At 34.1% G+C, this 24,627-nt stretch overlaps 2 protein-coding genes and 1 long non-coding RNA gene across 6 annotated transcripts in view; 1 reads left to right on the top strand and 2 right to left on the bottom strand.

Annotated features, from left to right (window-relative positions):
* The window catches only part of LOC110371207 (hillarin), a 60,510-nt gene extending 37,467 nt beyond the window's left edge, over window positions 1-23,043 (bottom strand). For 2 of the 4 annotated variants that reach the window (XM_021327337.3, XM_021327341.3), the window contains exons 1-3: window positions 22,700-23,010; window positions 16,387-16,639; window positions 11,731-11,920 (exon numbers count right to left, since the gene is read on the bottom strand). In XM_021327337.3, coding sequence (XP_021183012.1) covers window positions 11,731-11,920; window positions 16,387-16,536 — 340 coding nt within the window. In that variant the 5' untranslated portion in view covers window positions 16,537-16,639; window positions 22,700-23,010. Of the gene's footprint in view, window positions 1-11,730; window positions 11,921-16,386; window positions 16,640-22,699 lie in introns of all 4 variants that reach the window. The other 2 variants (XM_064037974.1, XM_021327339.3) reach the window with 2 other exon arrangements.
* LOC135117809 (uncharacterized) lies at window positions 5,344-6,440 on the top strand. The gene is made up of 7 exons (XM_064037975.1): window positions 5,344-5,380; window positions 5,471-5,537; window positions 5,616-5,651; window positions 5,760-5,852; window positions 5,930-6,004; window positions 6,097-6,188; window positions 6,281-6,440. Exons 1-7 carry the CDS (start codon window positions 5,366-5,368, stop codon window positions 6,431-6,433), a joined length of 531 nt encoding a protein of 176 aa, XP_063894045.1. The 5' UTR covers window positions 5,344-5,365; the 3' UTR covers window positions 6,434-6,440.
* On the bottom strand, window positions 6,447-8,210 carry LOC135117810 (uncharacterized). Its single transcript, XR_010277182.1, has 5 exons — window positions 7,681-8,210; window positions 7,251-7,582; window positions 7,029-7,173; window positions 6,621-6,945; window positions 6,447-6,545 (listed from the first exon to the last, which is right to left on the bottom strand). It is a non-coding gene; the product is annotated as an uncharacterized LOC135117810 (long non-coding RNA).
* Window positions 23,044-24,627: the final 1,584 nt, after the last annotated feature.

Raw genomic sequence — 24,627 nt, 5'->3', positions numbered from 1 at the left:
AACAAAGTAACAACACATACACAGCCTATTTTACAAAAGGACCTACCTACTTTCTCCTCCCCATACTCCTCTAACCAAACACTTCATCGACAGCTACACAAACCATTACATATCCTACATAATAAGATAAACAAAATAACAGCAAGTACAGTTGTTATTTCATCACTAATTGATAGTAATTAGCATATTATTATATTCTCAAGGTGGACTGCAGCAGCATTCTTGTACGTTCATAAAGTTTAGTTAATAAACATATAAATAATGACGTGGGTGGTGCGTGGTGCATGCGAAATGTGCATTGATTGGGTTTGGTACTGTTAAGTTTGCCGACTATGAGATACGTGGTATTAATTTTAAGTGTCGTTGTATTATTAGGTACCTAGGGACCTATTTATGTACTGCTGGTTAAAGATGTAAGGGCTTGATAATCATGAGTTTTCCAATTCTTTTACAGATTCAACTAATCACTTTTCGAGTCAAAAGTTCTACTTTAAAATAAGCCTTTCAGGCCCTTATGAACAATCTAACACCAATTGCACTAAAAGTATGTCTTAACAACGCCTTTACAAACCCGTGAAACTTCTTACACGTTGATTCTTGGCAGTTTTCTACTTAGTTTTGTATTCATCAATAAATAAAAGGTATATCAATGACCTACATAAATAATTAAATCATGGACGATAACTTGTGAATCTTCGAGAAAATAAGATTTCATATTTTTTACAGTTTAAGAAATTATAAGAAAACATACTTCTCAGACCTCAAAAATCATTTAATTTACTACCATATCAAAATCCATATACTCGTAAATCGCAGTTATGTAACGAGAAAACTCAATGAAAAACCCACCTTACCACTTTTAAGATAAAGTAGGAAATCCAAGCATATAAGTTACGTCGGAATGGTGTCAATGACCTGCCTTACTCCATAAGTTACACACTATTTGGCGAGCTGAAGTGTAGGTACATGTTTAACGGAGTTAACAAAAAACTAGGTAAAACGTTATTTTGTGAGTAAAACTAAAATATAGTAACATATGTTACGAAGCGTAGTATGTATTGTAATTTGTAATTAATTAGTGGTCTGCCTTTAGTGCTGGTTTTAAGAGCTCTTGGCTAAGTCAAAGCCGCGCGGTCCGTGAATGGACGATAAACTGTGGGTCCTGGGTGTCAATGAACATCCTTGGTAGTCGTAACGGGAAGTCAGAAGCCAGTAAGTCTGACAACCAGTCATATAGATAGACAGGCAGTCGCTCCTTGTACAACACTGGTACTCAGCTTCATCTGGTTAGATATATTATGAAGCCGACCCTAACATAGTCGGGAAAAGGCTAGGCAGAAAATGATGTTTACTGCTGGTTTTAACTGAACGGACAGTTTTCAAGATGTTTCGAACGAGGATCTTACAAGGAAAGTTTCAGTGTAAGTTGAGTCAGCTAAAAGGATCACTGCGTGAGAAAATAGAGCCTAAATGACGCCATAATATATGACGAAGAAAGTGCAATAAAATGTCTGTCTGTGCTTACTGCATGAACATTAGAAATTCACACACGTAAAATGACAAATTCATCTTACATTTTGTGTTCTAAGAAAAACCCGGAATTTTTAAAATATTTTTTTAATTTAAAATAAGACTTTCGTGTCCAGGAGTTTTCAATCATCTATCATGTCCAATCTTCTTTCATGATGGATTACCTGAAAGATGACATGAATAGGAAGGGAGTGAGTGTCAGTATGACGAGTGACAGGGAAAATGGAAGACGATGACATATTGCGCCGACCCCAAATAAAATTGGGTACAGGTCAGGAGGAAGAAAAGTGTCCAGGAGTTTTCTAGGAAAAGAGAAGAAGTGGCCAACCACGACACACTTTAACTATACACACTGTACCTTTAGTTTGAAGCAATAGTAATTTACCTAATTATTTAGCACCTTAAAAGTCTGTGTTAAAGTCTGGGCCGATTTAAGGTGGCACAAAATTCAAGGTCGTCACGGCTATTTAGGCACAATGTATTGTTTTTCTTTGGGAAACCTTTGTGTTTAATTTGTCTCTGTCCTGATAAGAGTTTTGGGTTGTAATGACAGACATTTCAATATCCTATTAATGGATTTTGTACTATAACAATTTTATCATGTTTTAAGAAGGCCCTATTGTTTGTCATAAGTGTGACTAACAGTACTTACAACTAGAATATTTTTTAATCCAAAGTATAAAGTTAATTCTCTCAAAACCCACGAAGGCTAGTTCTTACTAAAGCCCAATTACCTAATACTTCCTTACCCAACATTATAACATAACCTGCATAAATTCCCCAGGATAATAAAACGATGTATTCCGAGCAAACGCGTGCCTTTCTCAGGCATTGCGTTATGCAGAACGTAACAGCAATGCATGGTGCAACAGAGCAGCAATTTTGTGTCGCGTTTATCCCTAAATATGGCAGTGGTGCGAATATGGGTATACTGCGGAAAGCGATTAGACTGTGGCAAGATTTATGGCATTTGGAAGTGGACTCGTTATTGGTCAGGTATATTATATGGGTCATTTTGGATCTGAAATCACAGTTATGTATTGGTACTTATATTCTTGTTAAACGATGGGAACTACATACTTTCAAGACAATATTAGAGGGAGAGTGACTTAAGAGACTTTTTGAATGAATTTTGCTGATATTCAAGGACAATATCAACGTCTGTTTTTCCTAAAAAAAATCATAGTTAACAGATGAGTTAAGAAAACTGACGTAACTTGGGAATAACTCGGAATGGGCTGAAGGCGCTTTAATATCTTCTCAGGAAAAAACGGAAATAGGGGGACCACATTAGGTAAGCAGTATCTAAATAGCAGTAATTTCTATCATTTAAACTACACGACCATAATAGAAAACCCAACAACCTCTTAAGTAACACCCAGCTAAAAAGACATCCTACAAAGCGTACATAGTCATGTGCTATAAATTTCTCAAGTTCCTTACAAGTTACAACTGACAGCGACGCACGATTCGGGAGCTGCGCGTGAGTTGCGAAACTGTCGCCGCGTGACGTCACAACCGACCTTCTTAATGTCGTTTACTTGGAACGTTTAGATTAGGAACGTAGGCCTATATGCGTTTTATTGCTTATTGAAGGAGGTTTTATGTGGTAAGTGGGTTTAATGGTGGTAGTGGAGGAGAACAAATGTAGTGAGACTTTGGTTCGGTTATAGATCATATTACTGGGGTTCTTGATTTGATAATTGAGCTATATAGGTACTATAACTGCCATATTTAGAGACTAAAGAAGGCAGCAAGTTATAGTGGCTTCCAGACCGAACGGAGTTGGTTCTATCCAAGGAGATCAGTCAGCTGTGGAGAACAAGAGAACTCGTGAACACTTCCTATTCCTTCACTCTCATAGCCCGATGGAACGCCAATCTGACACGTCCGGAGAGAGATACTCGACCCATATTTACATGCTCTGCGAGGATTGGGTTCATATCAACGAATTGTTCGAATATTCGTTGCAACATCCATCATTCGATAAAAATATCAAAGGAACTAGAAATATTCTTATATTTATTGGCATATCTGTTTCAAAGAATTAAATATGTGCCGTAAAGGTCCAGCCTGTTCATTAAAAACGTCAGATTTCCTTCGGCAAAGTCTGAATTCGGACAATTAATTATGGTTTCTGTTTTTGTGACACAAACCTCTTTTTGCGTTCATTACGAACGTTACAAACTTTTTGCGTAGTTGCTTTAGTTAATTTAATAAATGGTCTCTAATTTGGCCTTACTTAGTTACCGGCCTAGTGGAGACCTAAGTTACTTTTAAATTAAAAAAGCTTAAGGTAATTTGCCCTTGTCTTTTAAAACATTTTGATTCAAGGAACATAATTTTGAGTAGGCTACGTGATTAAGAAGCCATAAAAAATATAAATACGTTACAAAAAGAAAAGCTACTGAACGACAGCGAAAATATTGTCGTTACCTTAAACTAATTCTAAAACGAAAAGTCTTCTAATTAAAAAAATGCAGTCAAAAAAAAAAGAAACAAGAATTTAAAACATTTCCCGGAAAACATTCCACATTTGAAACAGGCTAAAAAACCAGCCAGCTTCACCGTTTATGTAGTTCCACATTCAAACGGAAAATGTAGTAACAGCTGTCATTTATGGAATTCCTGTATCGCCTACAACGCGACAGTTGAAATAAACCAAGTTACTGGGCCTGCAGTCTCGACATAAGATAGCGATTCGATCGCAAACTGACAGTCGCTAAATATTAACGAAAATATTCGCTTGCCATAACGACAGTAACGATAAACGCAAGTCTCGACAGCCGAGATAGCGGGCAACATCGCTAATTATCATGACATATTCGTGTCGGTACGATAGCGAAAACCGTATTCATAGTGCGGTGAATTTGTATTAAAATGTTGCATGTAAAAAAAATCCTTGTATTATAGGGAGAAATGGTAGACAAGATTTGCACAACCAATTTTGTTTCCTTTGACAATTATAAAGAAAATAGATGAACCTTATCATATTAAAACTTTTTGCATCGAACCGTGTAAGTAAAACATACCGTTTTTTAAGAAAACACATATTAAAGATCTTAATAGTTTGCGTACTTGCAATACAGACATAGAACATAAACAAACTGTCAATGTCAAGTTTGTTTGTGCACTTGAACATTGGTTTGATTTATAATAATAATAAAGGAGAACGGTGTATTCATTACTATTCATGGACGGTGAAGTCATTGAAACAGGCGCAGGCCTGCCGGGTGCCAGCAGCTTGAGCGTCAGGTAAGTACATCTACAACGAGAATTTTTTATTCCTATTCTTGGTACTTACTAAATTGAATACTTTGTATACATCCGAAGTATTCTGTGTTTACATAATGACTACTTTAATGTTTCAGGCGTAAGCGTCTGCGTAGCCCTCGTGTTACACCCGCTCAAATTGATGCACTACTATCAATATTAGAAGCGCGTCCATATTTGCACGCGGAAATTTACCGGCTTGCAGGGCCGGGAAAATTTCGAAACGGGCTGGAGGGAGGTTGCCGAGGAGCTCAATAATCTCCTAACGGGTCTAGAAAGACACCAGAGCAGTGGATGACGGTAAGTCTTTTCAAAGATTGAATTGGTTTTAATTATAAGCATGTACATGCCACGTCAGTTTTTTATTATTTACTTGAGTTAATTATTCTAATTGTAGGTTTGGAGAGACTTAAAAGCCGCGCTTGCAGTAAGGCGGCAAAATTAAAAAGAACAAAACGTACCGGCAACCGAGGCGTCAGCACTGCTCCCTGACCGAGGCCGAGAGCCGGATAATTTCAATAGTTGGGGCAGATTATTCCTTTGGGACAGACTGCCCGACGCTATGCCAGAGGAAGATGTAAGTTGTGATTATTGTATTCAATACAATTTAATATTCTCAATCTTTGAATGTTGATAACACTAAAAATACTTTTATTGTTATTTACAGTTATTACAACATGAGATGGAGGCTGGGGTGGTAATCTCTGAGGTTCTCACCTTACCTCATTCTCAGGGTAAGTTTTTAAATTAATAGGTACTCAATTCAAAATATAATTATTTTAATTTTAATGTTACTATTTATTTTATTACAGCTAGAGATTTTGTGGAATTGTTACCGACTGAAACAAGTAAGTTGGAGTTTTAGTAACTAGTTGGTTACTGCTATAATATATTTTATTATGTGTATACATCTGTACACTAATGTTACCAAAATATTAATTAACAAAATATTTTAGCAATCAATGACAGCAGAGCAACGGCTGGTTCTTCACCACCACCCATCCAAGAACAAGTGCAAGATGCCCCTCAGTCGCCAGTACTACAAATGAGTAAGTTGCAGTTATTTTGCTCACCTATGTTTATTTTCATTGATTTTTATTTAATGTGTTATAATTGATAATTCCAGCAGTACGTGGCAGAAGGACAGAAACTGTTGCATCATCAACACCACCACTGCGACAGAGACCCAGAAGAAAGAGGAGTAAGCTTAAATTTTATTTATAATAAAACATTAGTTCTGCAGGTGGGTCAGCCAATAATTCCTACAATACCAATAATTTTGGGTATTTTCAGATCTGAATCCTCGCCAAAGTGTTTCTGAGCAATATAGTGCAGCTCGACGAGAATTTCTAGCAGTTGCAGAAGCAAATGCTGCTACAATGAAGGTGTGTTATAGTGTAAATTTCCTCTTAATTATTATACACACTAGCATGCTAGAGAACATTAAGACACATTCAGTAAATCCAACGTTTTTTAGATGCTGGCAACTGCTGCTCAAGCGCAAGCAGATGCTGCCAAGATGCAGGCTGAGGCAGCCAAGGTACAAGCCGAGGCGACGCTGCAATTGGTAAAAGTCGGAAACAAAATAGCTGACGCAATAAATAATTACATAAATAAAAATAATAAATGATATAAAATGTTTTTATTTGAAACAGTACATAAATGAAAAAAGTATAATAATTATGTGAAACTAGTGTTAATTAGCCTTCTTCTTATGCGCTCTGCAACAGCTCGCCCAGAACCTGCATAACAAAAATAAAATGTATTGGTGTTAGGTATACATACATAGTAAAATAAAAAATCAGTTCATAAGTTACCTGTAACTTCTAACATATCATCATGGAATCTACTATTATCCACCAGCTGCATGGATGTGGTGGACTCTGGTTCCGTAATTTATATGTTATCCGCATATTGTGGAGCACTGCACATGCGTTAATTATTAGGCCAGCCATATAGGGTTCGTACATTAACTGGCGTTGGTGTGATAGACATCTAAACACAGATTTTAGCACACCGAAGCATCTTTCTATGATGTTCCTAGCTGAGCAGTGTGCTTCGGTATATTTATATTCGGTGTGCCAGGCTGTTGATGTTTTATGGGAGTCATTAACCACGGTTCCAGAGGATATCCATCATCACCTAAAAGATTAAAAATACAAAGTAATTTCAGAAGTCGAATGGGCAACCTCTTCGAGGCAGATTTATAATGTTCATTTATTTACCAAGCAGCCAAGCACGGCGGTCCCCATTTTCAAAATGTCGCTTCATTGTTGAGCGCACCGGTGAATTTGCCCATATGTGAGCATCATGTCTCGCTCCTGGCCATCGAGCATTAATATTTAAAATAATAAGATCAGGGTCACACACCTGTAATATATTAAATATGTAAGTACATATTTTTCAAACAATATTTTTAGATATTATAGAACTGAAGGTCAACTTACAGCTTGCACATTTAATGAATGGCCCTCATGGTGACCACTCACATAAGACTCCTCATTGGTCTTAGGAGCTAAAATTTTTATATGGGTGCAATCAATGGCTCCAATTACCCCTGGGAATGGCTGTGGGGCATTTCTAAATTTCTGTTTTGCCGCATGGCGTTCTCCTTGAGTCATTGGAAATTTAATATATTTTCTTAAAAGTTTTCATTTATTGCCGAAGTTACAGCCCGGATGACTCGGCTAACAGATTTTTGGCTCATGCTACAACCCCACTGCAAGCCAACAGGTTGTTGGTAGCACCCACATGCGTAAAATCGGAGTGCCGTCAGTATCTAATAAGAAGAAAATTTAAAAAAAGTTCAACCTTAGTTATAAGAAAAATATATTATAGAAATATTATTTATGCACGGTAGGTCGCAAAGACACTTACTTGGGACTCCACAGAAAGTCCGTAAGGCCGTCGTCTTTGGAGAGATGGACGCAGTTCACTTAGTAGCCTGTGAAACATTTCCTTTGAAATTCTATACATTTGAAGAAATTGGCCATCCTCCAAATCCAAGGGATTTTCATCGTTTCGCTTGTTTCGTGCTATTTGTCGACCCATAAGCACATCGCGTCTGTGCTCGAGCACAACTAAGTCCCATGCTAAATATTCAGAAGCCATTATTTATTAAATTACTATTTATTTAATATTTTCTGACGTAAAATAAACAAATATAGGAACGATATCGATAGTAGCTATCACTTAGCGGGCTGTCAAAAACTGTCGCAAGGAAATTCTATGACATAACGATAAATCGTTATCTTACCGAAAATATTCGGTAACTTTGCGATGACACTCGATAGTTTTGGCAGTAGAGACTACCAAAAATCGTTACGATCGGATCGTTAGGACTTATCGACCGAATTTTGTCGTTAAGCGATCGCTATCTTTGTCGAGACTGCAGGCCCTGGTGACTGAATATTTTAGAATTAACTAACGAACGGTTACGTCCGTCGATTGAAATATAGAACTGGATTAATGAAACGTACCTAGGTATTAAAATTACTAGATTGACTTTAAAGACTTAAAGGCTCAATGGTTTTAGCTTGGTAAATATGCAAACTTTTTGGTGTATTTTTTTAAGTTTAGAATAAGACCTCGTCCTTTCATATTGATCAAATGACCATTCATATTTGAATGCTTAGATATACTTAATGGATTAAAAAATCTGGAATCCGTACATGTTATGAACAAAAATAGATAAGTATCTTCGATTATCATTTATTAATCAAAATCTTAGATAAATTTTAGACATAGTAACATCAGATTACCGTTTCGTCATACGCACCAAAGTTGGAAGATGACATTTACAGATTATAATGCTATAATAAGATTTTCCTAAAATATCTAGATCCGGTATATTGATATGTAAATTGCTTACAAAATATAAACACCAATAACGCCACATTTTGACAGCTGCATAAAATATTTTCAATTTCGTAAGAAACAGTAGTTTATGCTGAAGTAAATTGGCTTATTGTAACTGGGTAAATATTTGCTTAGCCTTTTCTCAATTATGTTAGGGTCGGCTTTCAGTCTAACCAGATGCAGCTGGGTATCAGTTTTTTCTATGAACTGACTGTCTAGCTGACTTCCTCAACCCAGTTACTTGGGTACACGATACTTCTTGATAAGACTTGCTATCAGACTATGGCTTCTGACTACCAGAAACGACTGCTTAAGATGTCCTAAAGACAGCCGATAGACACCTATTTAACGTGCCTTCCAAAACACGGAGGAACTCATTAAGTTTGTCATAAATGGTCACCCATCATCGGATGCTGTAAGTTAGCCACGAGCACCTTCAAACCATGATGCAACTAATTAACATAAATTCTTGGCGCTCATCATTATATAACTTGAATTACGTCAGCTTCGACATATTGATGCATTTGTGATTTAAGGGAAATAAGGACGATGACCTTTTAATTGTCAATACTGGTTGAAGGATCCTGTTATACTCGAAGATATACTATAGGACATTGGAAATATTGTGCATACAAGTACTTCTGCGGATTACCGATATAGACGTGTTTTGCGATTAGAGATTGAATTTTGAACTTCATATAAATTACTAAATGTTTTTCTGCGATTTCACCCGCGTTCTTGTGGGAACTATTACCCGTACCGAGCCAAAATATAAGTAGCTTATGTTCCTCGGGAAGAGTGTAGCTATCCAACAGTGAAAGTGAATTTTTCAAATCGGTTTCGGAGTAGTTTCGAAAAACAAAAAAATAGTTTCCTGTTTATTTAAATTAGTAACATAAATGTACTTAGATCTGTTATCGAAAAACATCCGATGGATCGGTTATTACAACTCGCAGTTAACGTAAGTTCACTTCACATAAGGTCCATAGGTCCAAACACTAAAGCTTTAGGTCACTGGGCTGCCGCGCGGAATGTGGCCGGCTGTTTTGCAACAAGTTCTCCTATCCCTTTCACACATACTACCTCTCGCTCTACCACCCGAAGTAGCCCGAACTGTGCCGAAGTTCAAGAGCTTTCGTACCGTGCCTTCTTCGGAAGTACGACTGGATTCTTGCAGGTTTTGTTTGTTATTTATGCCTTTTTGATGCGGATTTGTGATAGACATTTTAGTTTGTTAAATAACGGAATCTTAAACGGTTGGTTTTAGCACATTCCTGTTTAAATTCTTTGGTCGTTTACGCTGTGAAGGGTAATCAATTTGCTGGTTATGTGATTTTGATGTTTTAAAAGCGAAATAAATGGTAATATGTGCCTGCTTTACTCAATATTTACATCGGTTTTAATATCTACTTCACAATTTATTTATCTTTAGTTATTATGCTTTATTTATTTATTAAACTGTAATTTGTCTTTTTGCATACTTACTATAAATTAATAATTATGTTTGGTACGTTCTTTCTATGCCAACGAAACTGGCCCGAAGTGTATTTTGTTGAGCGAAGTTTTCAGATACATAAATGATATTTTAATTATAATAAAAGTTATTAGTGTTCTGCCATCATTTGACCATAAAAACATTTAACGTACTTCCCTAAAAAAGCATTATCTCACACACAATCAAAGGTGTAAAAAGGTTACAATCATAAAACTTTGGCCAGCTGGTCATCAATGAGAGATACATTGAATACAAGTGACACTATTTGACGACGATGACGTCACAGACGCATGCGCAGCGCGTTACTGCTTCATTCAAATTTTATGTCACGCTGGCTCAACTTTTGTGGTTTGAATTTCCTTGTACAATTTCAATAGTTCGTTCTGGATTTTCTTTTAGAACAAAAAAAAATCTTTTTAGTTACTGTCCCACCTCAATTCTATTAATTTGTGTACAATTATTGTGACCTATGAAGATATCAGTGCTTGGTGCAGGTGGCACAAGTAATACTAAATAAGCACTATAATTAACAATACCCAACGTGAATAATTACTTTAATAACTGCAAATGCATAATTAGTACCTAGTTGTTTAAAAAATCTTGCAAGAAAATGACTTTGGTATGTAGGTACTACATCTCTGTGCCAGAGAACTTTGTTTATTAGGGCGTGCTGTCCAAAAGAGTTCTCATGAAGGTCTCCTTAACGAAGTAAGATCAAAGTAAATGCTATATAGTAATTTAAAGCACCGCTGTTAAGGGCTTTATCAATTTAGGACTAATGTGATAAATAGGTAACCTCATGTGTTATAGAGTAAATAAAGTAAGAACATTACACACTTATTTAGATAAATAAGTGTGTAATGTATAACTACTTATTTATCTACATATTAACAAACCAACTAAAGCGATTGAACAACGATTGAATGATTGGCAGCTAGTGATTCGGACTATTGTCTGATTGATATCCGACTGCACTTAAACAATGGATGCCCTTGCACGATGGCATTGTCCTGGTTTGTTGACCACTGTGCGCTTTTTTTGTTTTTAAATGTATTTTGTTGTTTGTTTGTTTTGTTTTGTTTTTAAGAATGTTGTAAATAGATTGGGGTTTTAGCTAGATTTGAACGAGGGTCAAATACCTAAGGCCATAAGTTTTTCATATTTGATTTGGTGTTTTCTGCCAAGTTGTGTTTTTCCGTATTATTTAATATTGGTCTAGTCTTTTGTCCTCCGTGATATTGGTGAATATAAAATTCAGAACAATCACCTGATACGAAGATCACGAATTTCCAGCAAAAAGCCTTTAGTCTTCATCTATAAATGGGCTATCTATAGCTGATAGAATTTTACAAATCGTACCTAGTGGATCTGAGTTAGCGTGTTCAGGCGAACAAACAAACTCTCCAGCTTCATTATTTTATGCCGTATATTATTGTAGCTATAAAGCTTGTTTTGGGTAAATAGACCGTCCCAAAACATATCTAACTACAAATGGCATAGTAAAGGGGAAAAAGACCAAGGGCGATATGTAGCTGAAAAGAAAGTAATTCCTATTTACTACAAATAATACTTACATTCATTATCATGACTGTTCCGCGCCAATCCTCTGATCTGCTCGTTAACATAGTTATTACTCTTGGGCACGTTCAGCGCGCTTCTGATGCCCACTGAGGAGTTATCCAGGTGGCCTGGCCCGATCTTCGGCACGTGGCTCGAGCAGTACACCTCTTTGTCTTCTGTCCAGTGCTGGTTGTTGTAGTATGTCTGGGGAGGGAGAAATTGGGGGTTGAAAAGGTCATCATCATAGAAGAAATCAAGAATGCAGTAGACTTTTTAAGAACATTTTAGAAAATAATTGGTCCACTGTGCATCCTTTGCGTTAACTTAAGGTTAAGATTCGATTTATCTCGAAATTTCGCCTCAAAGATAGCTCAAATATACTCTATCACAAGGCATAAAGACTTAGGTAAAACAAAATTAATAAATAAAAGCTAAATTATTAAAGTTTTGAATATTTCAGTTATTATTTAACCATTTTGTAATGTCTACATTAATAGCCCTTTCCGTAAACGATTTTAAAACGTTTAATTCAAAAACTCCAATTCTCATTCATGCATAAAAATATAGGTAGCTATTCAAAACCCGAATACAAATAAAATGTCAAATTACGTAGCCTTTTTATTCTTTTATCGGTGTAGCTGATTCATTTTACACAAATTATAGGTAATACAATAGAAGATGACCAATATAAAATGACCCCTAGTAGTTGTGGCTATAAAACAAATGAAGGGTCAAGATAAAATGGTGATTTTACAAAAGATTTCACAGACAGAGCGATATGGACAGTTAATTTGTGACAAAGTGAATGTTTTCATTGAATTATACGTTGTATATAAGTATATAATAGATCTGTATTGTCAGTTTAATGTATGATTTTCTAGTGTTTTGTTGTTACTAGTATTATTAATTCAAGTTTGAAATGTCTCTGTTTACATCTATCTGCGCCATTGTAGGTATCTCTTGAACTTATAAGCTGATTTTGATTTTGTTTGTTTAAAAAGTGGATTCAAATTAAAACTTTGGGCTTTGGCACGCACCCTAATTCTCTGATCTGCTTGATTGCTGATTTTTTCTCAAGATTATTTTTAAAATAATTTAAGAAATAGCTTTATAAGTTTTCATCTCTACTGTGAGTCAATAAATTATATTCTACAGTAAGTATCACACTGTCATACATATAAAGCTCACCCAGTTTTACCACAAAAGCGCCTACAAACAATAATTCCCATAACAAAGTGTAACTAACTGTTAATTATCGCTTACACATCAAACTGTTGCATTAACTGAACAGTTACAAACGTGTGTTAGGTACTAAAGACTAACTCGACCGAATAAGGGCGTATATGATTGTAACGGAATCCTTTATCTTATGATGAAAAGTGAGTTTATTATGATTTCATGTTAAAGGGTACGCAACTGATCTGTTGTGGATGCAAAAATTAATGGACATAGGTCGTAAAAACCTCAAAGAAAGCAGGCAAAACTTTGGAACTGATTTGAAAAATTAGCTATGTGGGGATCTGTAGCTATAATCCCTGAGTTGCGTTGGCTACATTTTATACAGATACGGAAAGAAATATTCATGGGCGGCGGATTAAACTGTGGAAAACATCTTAAATATTACAGATTATGGTAATTATGGGACCTAACTAAACTATCTACTTATATAAGTCAAGCAGACGCAATAACAGACGAAATCCAGAAAGGACATAATGATATATTACGACCATAATATACTCCTAGAGTAGTCTAGCCATGGCGTTCATTCACACATAACTTTTAATGAGTTCCTTTAAATGGTTACAATAAAAACTAACTACAGGATATAAGCTGTCGTTATGGAGATTCGACAGACAGGTATAGATAGGGTCATAAATAAATTACGTCATAAGGGGGAGAGAAAATAATTGTTATACTGTCTGGTCTGACAAGGACACTGCGTACGCATTTTGTGTTATGAATGAATTCACTTTTAAAACAAGCGAGGGAAAATGTCACAATATTTTTAAATGGTTAAATGCATGCCTTTTTTTAAAGTGTTTCTTATTTCGATCTCAGGAAGTAGGTACAGATATAACGTACATTATTTCAAGTGATGTATCGATGTAGTTTGTGAATTATATTTTTATTTACAGCTTTTAAAACGGGCTAAACTACTTTGTTAAAAAATCTTAAAAATATGGCATTGCTTAGTTATTTTCCCATCCTTCTTTTTAAATAATTACATACGTAAGTAGATCGATGTTATATTTTTCCCCTTCTCAACCATCTGTACACTATTACGAAAATTAATGAATTATTAAAATGAAAAACATCGTATCTGCTTTGTCATTACAAGTACCATTACAATATTAACGGAATAAGGTCGTATGTATGACGCATTTTAACACATCCCCAGTGTTTATAATGAGTATAATGAGTCATTATTTGTTTACAAATAATTTATAGTCGTACAACTGCGTGAGCAAATATGTATTTATTACATGAACTTTGTTTTAATTCCCTTGACCTTGTGTAAAAATTGTTGAGTTACTTCTTAAGACTTTATACCTACCTGCTTATTTACTTACAGCGTGAGAAAATACTGGCGTTTTAATTTTTATGTGGTTTTGTGTTTTTTATTAGTTTTATCTTTAGGAAGTTATCGTTGAGTATTTAAGAAACACGATACTCAAGATATACACAAAAATCTACATATTATTCGTAGACGAGAACAAAAATATATTCCATGCAACATTCTTTAGGATAATGTGACCATAGACCCTATAATTTATTTTATCTATGAAGTCAAACTCATTCGATATTTGAATTCCAAATACGGCCTCAACGTGCAAACCTCTTTAGTTGCTACAAAGTTGCAAACGAGGTAGCAAGCAGGAAATAAAGAAAGACATAAAGTATTAAAGCTAGGAATTATAGCTAGATTGTAATCTGTCTGCATGCCTAAGTGGTCTGTGACGCAAGAGGAAAATAACTTTCATAAAGCTGGTCAGGAATTAATAAGACATTACGGCTTATTATATTGTAAAGTTATATTCAAGTGTATACATAGACAAAACAGCTATGTATTTTTTTTATAATAAAAGGTAAGTGGATGAACAGATTGGGTGTTTTATACGAAAATAATATACCTACATATATAAATAGCTCGTCTGCTCGATTTAGCACTGATTATTTGCATGATTAATTTAATTATTGTCTGCACTTAAGTGCAGAAAAAAATTCTACAGAGCCTATACGCAGATCAAAGAAACGACTTCTAAAGGCACAAAAATAAAAAGAAAAGCCTTTTAAAAGGGCGTATTTTTCTCTTGCAGCTATATTTTTTCTCCACCGACTTCGAATGGGGAAAACAAACATCCAAATTGACCACCCACTTTTGGAGAAGCCGGTAAAAAAGAAAAACTATTTAATAACAAACTTACTAGAGAGTAGAAACTTGAAATGAGGTGAAATAGTTTAAAGGCCAGGCTCCCCGCATTCTAGTGTTAAACTATCACCGATTTAAATAGCGATTGCTTGTAAAACAGTTAATTAGGATAGTGGCTGAACCTCATGTCTATTCTACGACATTTTTCTGCTAAATACGTTTTGCATATTCAGCTTGAGCGGTTAATTTTATTGACGTACAACGGATCTTGAGTGTAGGCCACATTTCTTTCTTAAACTTATGTACTTATGTATTGTTTGTGTTCTACTTTGGGATGAAAATCTCTTTAATAGCTTTTATCGGTAGGTAACCAAAACAACTACATATCACCAAATTTGGACGATAAGCCACAATGTGATAATAGACTTATGTGTATTTGCAACATTTTTTGGACCCAGTGGGTAAATTATGTAATTTAACTTATACTTATATTAGACACGACTTAATTTTAAAAAAAAGGAAATACTACTTTTTCAATAATATAAACTTCTCGAAACTTTATCAACAGAAGATAAAATAAAAACATCATCACCTAATTTGATAACCTAATAAGAAAATTTTACGACTATTCCCTTAAATCAGAGCTAAAAAATTAGCATATCCATTAAGAACTCCAAAAAAAGCAAAACAATAGAAAAGATACCTTATTAAATTATACATAGAGAAGATTTTACAAATGTCTTTTTATGGACAGTGGTACAAAAAAGTTGGAAGATGTTGCAAGGTCAGGCAAATGCCAACTGGTGTTGAAGGTTGAGGCTGCCTGGGAGCTAGGAAATAACGTCATTGTAGTCCAACTATTAATATAATATTACGGTAAACAGGTTTCTTTGGTAAAACCGTTTTGTTTACACGGTGGCTTGTGGATTATTTTAGTCTCAATTCAATTTGGCTACGAAGACTAAGAGATTATATTTGGCTCAAATATAAATATCATTTAATAGTAGACTGTCTACTGATCAAATGGCACTATTATCAGAATTGAACAGATGATTTTCTTTTTATAGAATTTCCCTATAAATATTTTCTTTCCTGATGTCACTTCCCTGATTTTTTATCTAAACCCACCCTATGTTCCGAACATACTTTTGTAATGAATTTGAAATGATAGAATTAGACTTTCGCAATAGCGTTCTTCCTCTATGGTATAAACACACCTTAAGATTAAGATCAGTACTTATTGATCCTAATCTGTACTTACACTAAGTATATAAAAAGTATAAATTAAAAGAAAACTCACCTTCAAAGTCAACTTAGTACCACAGACAGCGCATTTAAAACAACCACTGTGGAAGAAGGTGAAATCCTTCAGCGGGCCAACTCGGTCCACTTGGTACACAATCTCATTACATCTAAAGCACGTGCTCTCATAGAAATTCGGCCGATACATGCTGGCTGATGTCCTCTCACGTCATATTAACTACACAGAACACATGTCACTAGTTTGACACTATTTTGACACTTCACTGACACTTAAACACTCATTAGGAAGCCTGTAAACAATTTTTATCATTATTTTCAGATCACTTTTGATAGGGAAACAAGATTCGTTCAAGGGAAATTGTGTTGAAATTCTTTGGAAATAAAGTCGGATTTGAAATGAAATAATTCTCTAATTACGTCTGTTTTCGTAAAATTGGAATTAAAAATGATTATCCTTGTAATTTTATAACCTAAAGCGGTCAGTGGGCGTTTGATTTGACAGTTAATCGTTTTTTAATTGTTTTTTTATGGCGTTCGCAATTTGAATGAACAATCGAATGAGGTTTATGTCTAAAAGGGTTATACGCATTAAGTATGAACAATATAGTCTGTGTTTATTGGTTTGTCGTAAGCAAACTAGTAGAGAATTATACAAACTATCTGTCATCTCTTTCCCAAAAATTTAATTTGTAGTAAATTATATTTGTGGATGTCTAGAAACAATAAGTTGGAAAATTCGCAGGAAAGGAGTGCGATATTTAAGAATCATTTATAGAAATACCATGTATTGTCCACCATATAAATACTTCTGCACTTTGTGGATCAATACGAATTGTTCGTTTACTGCATGATTCACAGTTACATGCGTATTCAAATACGTAGTTACATGCGTAGGTATTTAAATACACCGACCCTTGAGTGGGCACGCGACTTTATTGATCCAGGACCACCCTCACTAATGTCCAGCCGCGGACGTTGACCTTATATTTTTAAACTCCATACGAAATTATTTACTTCCTTAACTGCTACGTTACTTTAACTTAGATTGAGGAAAAACACAGGGGATAAGTATGTCTAAGTAATTTTTAAAGACCAGGATATTATTTTAAAAGTTTAAATCAGTTATCAATAAGTAAAATCAAAGTAGCTGCTTAATTTTATGAAAATAATCGCAAAAATTCACGTGGAACATAACTTGTATAGGAGAGAACAGCTAAAATTCTATCTCTTGTAAGCAAAACACTTTTTTTTAATTCCGCAGTTACCTAGTTATTCTAAAACCTTGACCTATTCGAGCATTGACACCTAAAATCTTCTACCTCAAGTGCATGAACCAAGTTTTGAACATCGACCTGGTCTATTAATCTAAATACTTCTAGCATGCAACAACGTCATTGGCGTTGCATCAGTGCAGTTGTAAACTTGTAAATTTTGTAACGTTAACGCCTTATGAACGAGGTTCTACAATGTTCTGTTCTTTATAATCTGCCTCTGGGTTTGTGGGGGGCCAAGTGTTAGGATTTAGGGATTTGGTTCTTGTAAATTAAGCTTACAAAAGACAACAAATACATACAAACAATACCTATCACATTATAATTTACCGTATTTAAGGTTTTTGCAAAAAAAATAAAATAATGTAGGTGCACAGGTAAAATTTTGTAGATGTTTTTTTAAATAGATTCAGTAGTTTTTAAGTATTTCAATAACAATCATTTTTAAACATGTTCAATTGTTCAATATCTTTATTCTTTACGCTATTTATTATATCTACGTTTAATGTCTTTGCTATTCAGTAGACATTAGTGTAATAAATAAATATTGATTGAGACTCAGCTATAATAGATTTAGAGTAAGTACTTTTTTAAGATGGCATGTGAAAGGCAGTGTACTTATGTACTTTAATAAGGTAGCATATTATGTAGTTCACCTTCACTCGCTCATCTCTTCTAACTTGCACCACACATCAAACACAGCGGCAAAGTATTGGAACGTGCCGGTGTAATGATACCTTGGCAACTATTCATGTGCTCCATACGATTAAATGGCGGCAAAAACTGAGCCAATTATGAAAACTATACGAGTTGTACTGCTAGTCGGTAACGATGTGTGTGTCACGATATTCGTACAAATAATCGAATATTATGTTTTGGTACTTAGCTTGTTTAGTGAGGTTAAGTATAGCTTCTACTGTTCAGTCAATTTCTCTTTATCACTCGACTATGGAATGGGATGTACATGCTTTTGAAGGGTGCCTCCAATTTTTATTTCACCTAAGTTATATAGATATATGCTAAATATTTTATTTTACTTGAAATGTTATTAAAATACTCTGTCTTTTAAACTCTTGCTTGAGTAGGATTTTTGTCTATTTAGGTTTGGTATTGCTCTTTACATAAAAATATTTACTAGTATTTTAAATGAGTTAGTTGTCTAAGGTAACAATGTTCTTATACACCTTTATGGTTTTCATTTATGGTTGTTTACACACACATAAGTTAACGCGTCATCTTTATCGATTCATAAACGCAATAATTCGGCGATTTTCTGGTTTATGTAAAACAAATGTCATGTGAAATTCGTTACCTTTCGAAATCAAAACTATGTAACATTATGTAAACTTCAACAAAATGTTGTAATATTAAACTGACACTATACTGTACTATACTATACACTATCATGTTAAAGGTAGGTTTGATTGTCATACAAAATCCTATTAAATAAGATTGGTAATGGATCAGTAGGTTGTATATAGCATTAATCAGGGACAAATTAATAAAATATTTTACGTTCATTAGCTCTAGTAGTACTACAACTATAAAATAGAGGAAAAATAAAGCCGCTCTTCTAAAAATTTGTTTTGAATTATTTAAATAATAATCAGATTAATAAGATAATTTAAAATCTGTTGATATTACTACGTTAAAAGCGTCGTAGCCATCGCTTGTAATTTTATTAATTTGCATCAATCAACTCTACCAATAACCATTAAAGTTTAATTTAAATAATTGATCTTGAAACACTTAAATACACATTACAAAAAAAAAAACGTAGTAAAATTAGATTTAATTTTGATAAAAAAATATTTCACCATTTAAAAAATGATCAATGGAGGTTGAATCTCGCTCTTAAAATATAAATTTCGCAAAAATATTAAATTATTTTTCTATTTTAAATTAAAATATTTATTTTTCTACAGAACCCACTAAAAAATATCTCTTCTTAAAATTGATCGAAATTGATTATGAAAGCGACAATAAACTTCGACAATCGTAGGTGATGTTTTTGGCCAGCGTTGGTCAACGTTCGATGGCCACTCGTAGGCGCTGCGTGGGCGCACATCAATGATCTTAAGAACTACTTTTACTTTAGATTTCTTAATGCAATAGTATTGTACGAGAACAGGTGTCTTGTATTGGTGAATTTTATTGGTGAGAAATGGCTTGAGGCTGTTTTGGGTTTGTGGGAAATTGTGAATGAAAGGTCTATGTTTTAGGGTTGTTACGTATCTATCGATATTTAAAAGTTTTTTTTGTATCTTTGATCATAAAATAGTTGAAAAGATCGACACCTGTATGACATAAGGGGCAAATCCAAGGTTTACAAGAGACCAAAAATATGTTTTTTTTCCTCCTTATCCATCTCCTTACTTGTTTTTTTCTAAGCAAGGAAGTCGTACGCAAACATAACCGATTGAACGTATAGAATTCCCGATAGAAATGCATAGTTGCATGTGCTTATCAGTACAAGCCTATACTTCAGAAACTATTTAGACCAACCAACGCCAACAATTTCGAACTAAACTAGGGTAACCATGTGTTTAGTGGGCCAGAGGACTTATAAGCGTATGTGTCCGTCAAACCACAAATGTGTGGTCATGATCCTCGTGTATATTCATGAAGCATGTTTGGCTTATCGCGGGGTATTTGCATAGTCGCTGTCACATGGTGATCTCGTTTTGTTTTAGTGATGTGACTTGTGAAATGACGTTTGCTGGTTTGTTTTTACATATCCTTGTTTCACTTTTTTATCCCTTCAGTTAGCTGCGATAATTTCGAAGATGAGTTAAACATAGCCCTGGTTATTTTTAGATCTCTATGACTATAAGCAGAACAAAAAATCTGAGTAGTTTTGCTTTTATTATGTATTTATCAAGTTCTAAATAACTTACCTACTAGAAATCGTAATTGAATTCCAATAAGTTCCTCATTAGATATTTTCATATGTCAAACAGTTACATTGACCAAATTAAAGTTTGCGGTTTTGACACTGAATTCGAATTATTCTATAGTATCGATATCTTTTAAAAATAATGCAAGCAAAGCTGGCCATCAACTATAGCTGTAGTTGTAGTAAGTTAAAAAAAAATAGTATCTCTCGATATAATTTTGAATGTAGAACACCGTCGGTTTCGCATCACTACGTGTTGCGCGCACGCAAGTAGTTGCCATTGTGGTGGCATGCAGTTTGCCCACATCTCGGTTATAAGGCGAAGGTAACCGCCGGCTTGAGCCAAATGTTGCACATTCTCACAGATCCCTTAACTTGATTGCTATCTTAATATGTTTATTAAAATTATAGGCTTAAAATTCCAAAACAAACACGAACAAATTAGAAAATTTACGTGTTCTTGATAGAGCTGCGTTTTGGGGATACTTTTATGTTTTTAGTACGTGTATACTTATTTATAGCTTCGTGAAAATAGTCTACCTCTAGTTATTAATTTAATGAACGAATGACGAAAGACGTTCACTGCTGGAGAAAGGCTTTTCCTAAGCTACTTGCATTTGTGCATACTCTTTACGCTGGGCATGCGAGTTGCTGATAAATGAATATGTGTACATTTTTTGTTGTGATGATAATGTAGGTACATACATATTTATATTAGTAGTGAGAGCAAAATAAAGCTATACAATGTATGTAACATCCCTTTTTCGCAACGGAATTTATCCTTCTTAACACATCTTAATGCGAAAAAAATATATAAAACCGGTAGTGTTTCATAAAATGTTAAATTCTGAATTGATTAAGTTATAATTTTGCATAATATTTGGACAATATCCGGCATAATATTGATCGTAAAATAATTTATTATCGACAAAAGACCCTGACATTTTTTGTTATTGCTCAATGCACTGGCTGGTTAGTTTCATTCACAATTTGAGTCTATTTGTTTATTGCTTACAAAATATTACATGTTTATTTATTTAGTTTTCATTTAAATGAAGGTCGATTCGATTTTCAGTCAAGTAGTCAAAATTAATCTCTAAGAATATAATGTTTGTAGTATGTATGTATGTATGTATGTTTAATGATTTTTGCAATGTATTTGAAACTTATTAAATACTTCTGAAGCATCATAATATAATAAATAATATAGGTTTACATTTTTAATACCACAAAGAATTTTCTTAAGGATAATATTATCTTAACAAAAAGGATTTATTTCCAACTTAATATAAACAAATTATAGACCGTTACTTGTTTTAACATAATTTGACCTACAATTTTGCTAAATTATTTCTTAACCTTCTCCAATGTTTTCAATTTCTCATTAAAACTTCAGTGACATTTAACGCTTTTGATTAGGTATGTACTCATTTAACGTACCTAAACGTACATAATGAATGTACTTAATAATTATGCGGGTGTTCGATAAGAGTTTTATTACTATTTCATGGTTCCTATGCTGAAATTTTCAAGGTCGGTTATTGCTCTAGACCCAACTCGTAAAAGAGTTCCAATTTTTGTATACCTAGACAATGTATGGTGCTTTCGTGCAAAAACTACTGTATAGATTTTGATAAAATTTGACACACTTATGGTTTTAAATCTTCATAACATTCAGGATACTTTTGACCCCGGTTTCTAGTACGACATTACTACAATTTTATATTTTCTTTCAATAACACCAGACGAAATAGTTTTATATTGTGCCTTTGGAAGAACTCCTAAGCTCCTTGGATTAATCTTTGATTGAATGATTACAGGTTCAATTCGATCTCGTTACATTATTTGGGTCAGTCAAATTTTAAGTCGGAAGCTTACGAAAGAGATCTTCATATAAAAGGTAGTTAATCTAAAAACATATTTTCGAAAAATTACTTTGTACAGGTTTTGCTGTATTATGAAATACATACGTAACAACTGTTGCAAGTATTTGCAACGAGACACAGATACACTCGGCTCAACCTTGTAAGGACGTCTTGCTTATAACTTTAGTATTAAACTATACAACTTTATCTAAAACTATTCATAAGCTGCTAATTTAAAAAAAAAAGTTTATAAATAATATTTACTAAAATAACCAAAAGAAATACTACTGGCACAGGTCAAAAGTAACACATCCAAACCTCTTCCATACAGCCAGAAACGTCAAACAAACGTCAAAAAAAAAGTATACACGCGAGATGCGAACTAAAACCTTTTTCCACGACAACAGTTCATTCGATCTTTGAATCTCACAGCACAATACACACGGTTAACGGCAACACAACAACGGTACTTGATAAAAAAAAGAAAATGTGAGAAAAATTTGGATTTGAAAAAAGAAGGAACGAATCTTGTTTCTTTTTTTTTGTTTTCGATATTTGAATTTGTATCACAGACACCTGTTGGGTCATTTATGGTGTAAAGAGCGCGCGGCTCACGCGGGAGGCGGGCGAGAACTGGTCGCAAATGTTTACTGTGGTTCGTCGTCGACTATACAAAGAACCTTTTTAGAGGAGTGCTCGTTTGTGGGTAAGTTTGTGAAGCCTCTGTGCGGGAGTTGAGTATTTGTCTAAATAGTTTATGGTTTTTTGTGGCATTTAAAGATGTATAATACTTAATATCAAAGTTGTTATTTAAAAATGGAAACGCTAATCAAATATCGTTTAAATTAATACCAGTAATGAACCAAGTATGCTTTCTTGAGGAACACCTTATTTTGATCGTATTATTTAATTGGAATTATTAGGTATTATTTAGAATAAAATAAGTTAAAATGAGTAGGTATTTTAAGAGATGATTGTTTTGGAATTAAGTAATATTTTTTTCTGACTTCTTATCTATTGCTATGTTTTTTAGGTAATCGAATGCTTACGTTTGGACGCTTACGTTTGAATTTAATGTGTCTATTTCAGTATTATGGATTCATAGAACGTTATGTTTTATTAAGTTTTATTGTATTTTCTTAGTTATTATAACATGTTGCAAACCAATGATAATTGTATTCATTTATCAACGAAAATATTTTTAACGAAACCTTTAAATAAAATCATCAACTTCAATTTCTATGATTACTGAAAACGTTCCCTAAAACCTAAGTACATGCACATAAAATACCTACATCCCCCTCTGCACATACCTAATCTATGTGAGCCGGTAGACACGGCACCGTGGCTAGTCGGCACATCGGGCATTCCGACCAACATCGCCCGTCGGCGAAAGTAAACCTTACCAATCTTAGCTAAGCCTCTTCACACGACACCTGCAAACTAAACCACACCTTATCTTCTAAGCTATAGAGTCCACTTTTCCATGACAGATTTTCTACCTCTCTTTTAGCACAAGGAATATTAATTTGAACTGTATGACGTAAGAAATAAGGTTGGTTTTGCAATGGGTGTTTGAACAGGTATTGTAATATGATGGTCAGCGTATGGTGGTCGGTGAAATAATGCCCCATAAGGCCTAGGGATTCGTTTCTTATTGTGTTTAATTGTATGTTAATAATGGAGCGATGGCCCCGGACTTTCTGATAGAAATGTTGTTTTATGATATGTAGGGTTAAAATAGTATCGTTACATACTATGTAATTATAAAAGTACTATTTTAGGTATTCTTTCACGACGTTGAATAATCTGGTATATATTATAATATTATATGTAAAGGTGCTATCGAGATTCCTTTGCGAAAAAAGATTACAATTATATATCTTGGTTAGTCTGCAAATGGCATGAGAGCATTTGGTCTGCCAATGTTTTAAACGTTAAATTAGGCTCTTGAATGTAGGGTGAATATGAAACATGTAAAAATTCACAAAAATAATTGTAATTCTTTGCGAAAACCCTCTAAAAACATTATTTTTAAGTTCCAATACAAAAGACATCAACGACTCGATGAGCCGGTAAAACAGTTTTCCTTTTAAAGATCATAAAACTGTCTTCTTTAATTTACTTCATTAATGATTAAAAAATCTGAAGGTACATACCATTTTGGAGAGCACTAACCACTCTATTGTTTTTAAGTTTATTTTAATTAAATAATTATTTCAATAAACTACGGTTGTGAAAATGAA

This window comes from Helicoverpa armigera, chromosome 15 (genome assembly GCF_030705265.1).
Source record: "Helicoverpa armigera isolate CAAS_96S chromosome 15, ASM3070526v1, whole genome shotgun sequence".
NCBI lineage: Eukaryota > Metazoa > Arthropoda > Insecta > Lepidoptera > Noctuidae > Helicoverpa > Helicoverpa armigera.
The sequence above is the reverse complement of the archived record's forward strand: the minus strand, read 5'-3'. Positions and strand labels throughout refer to the sequence as shown.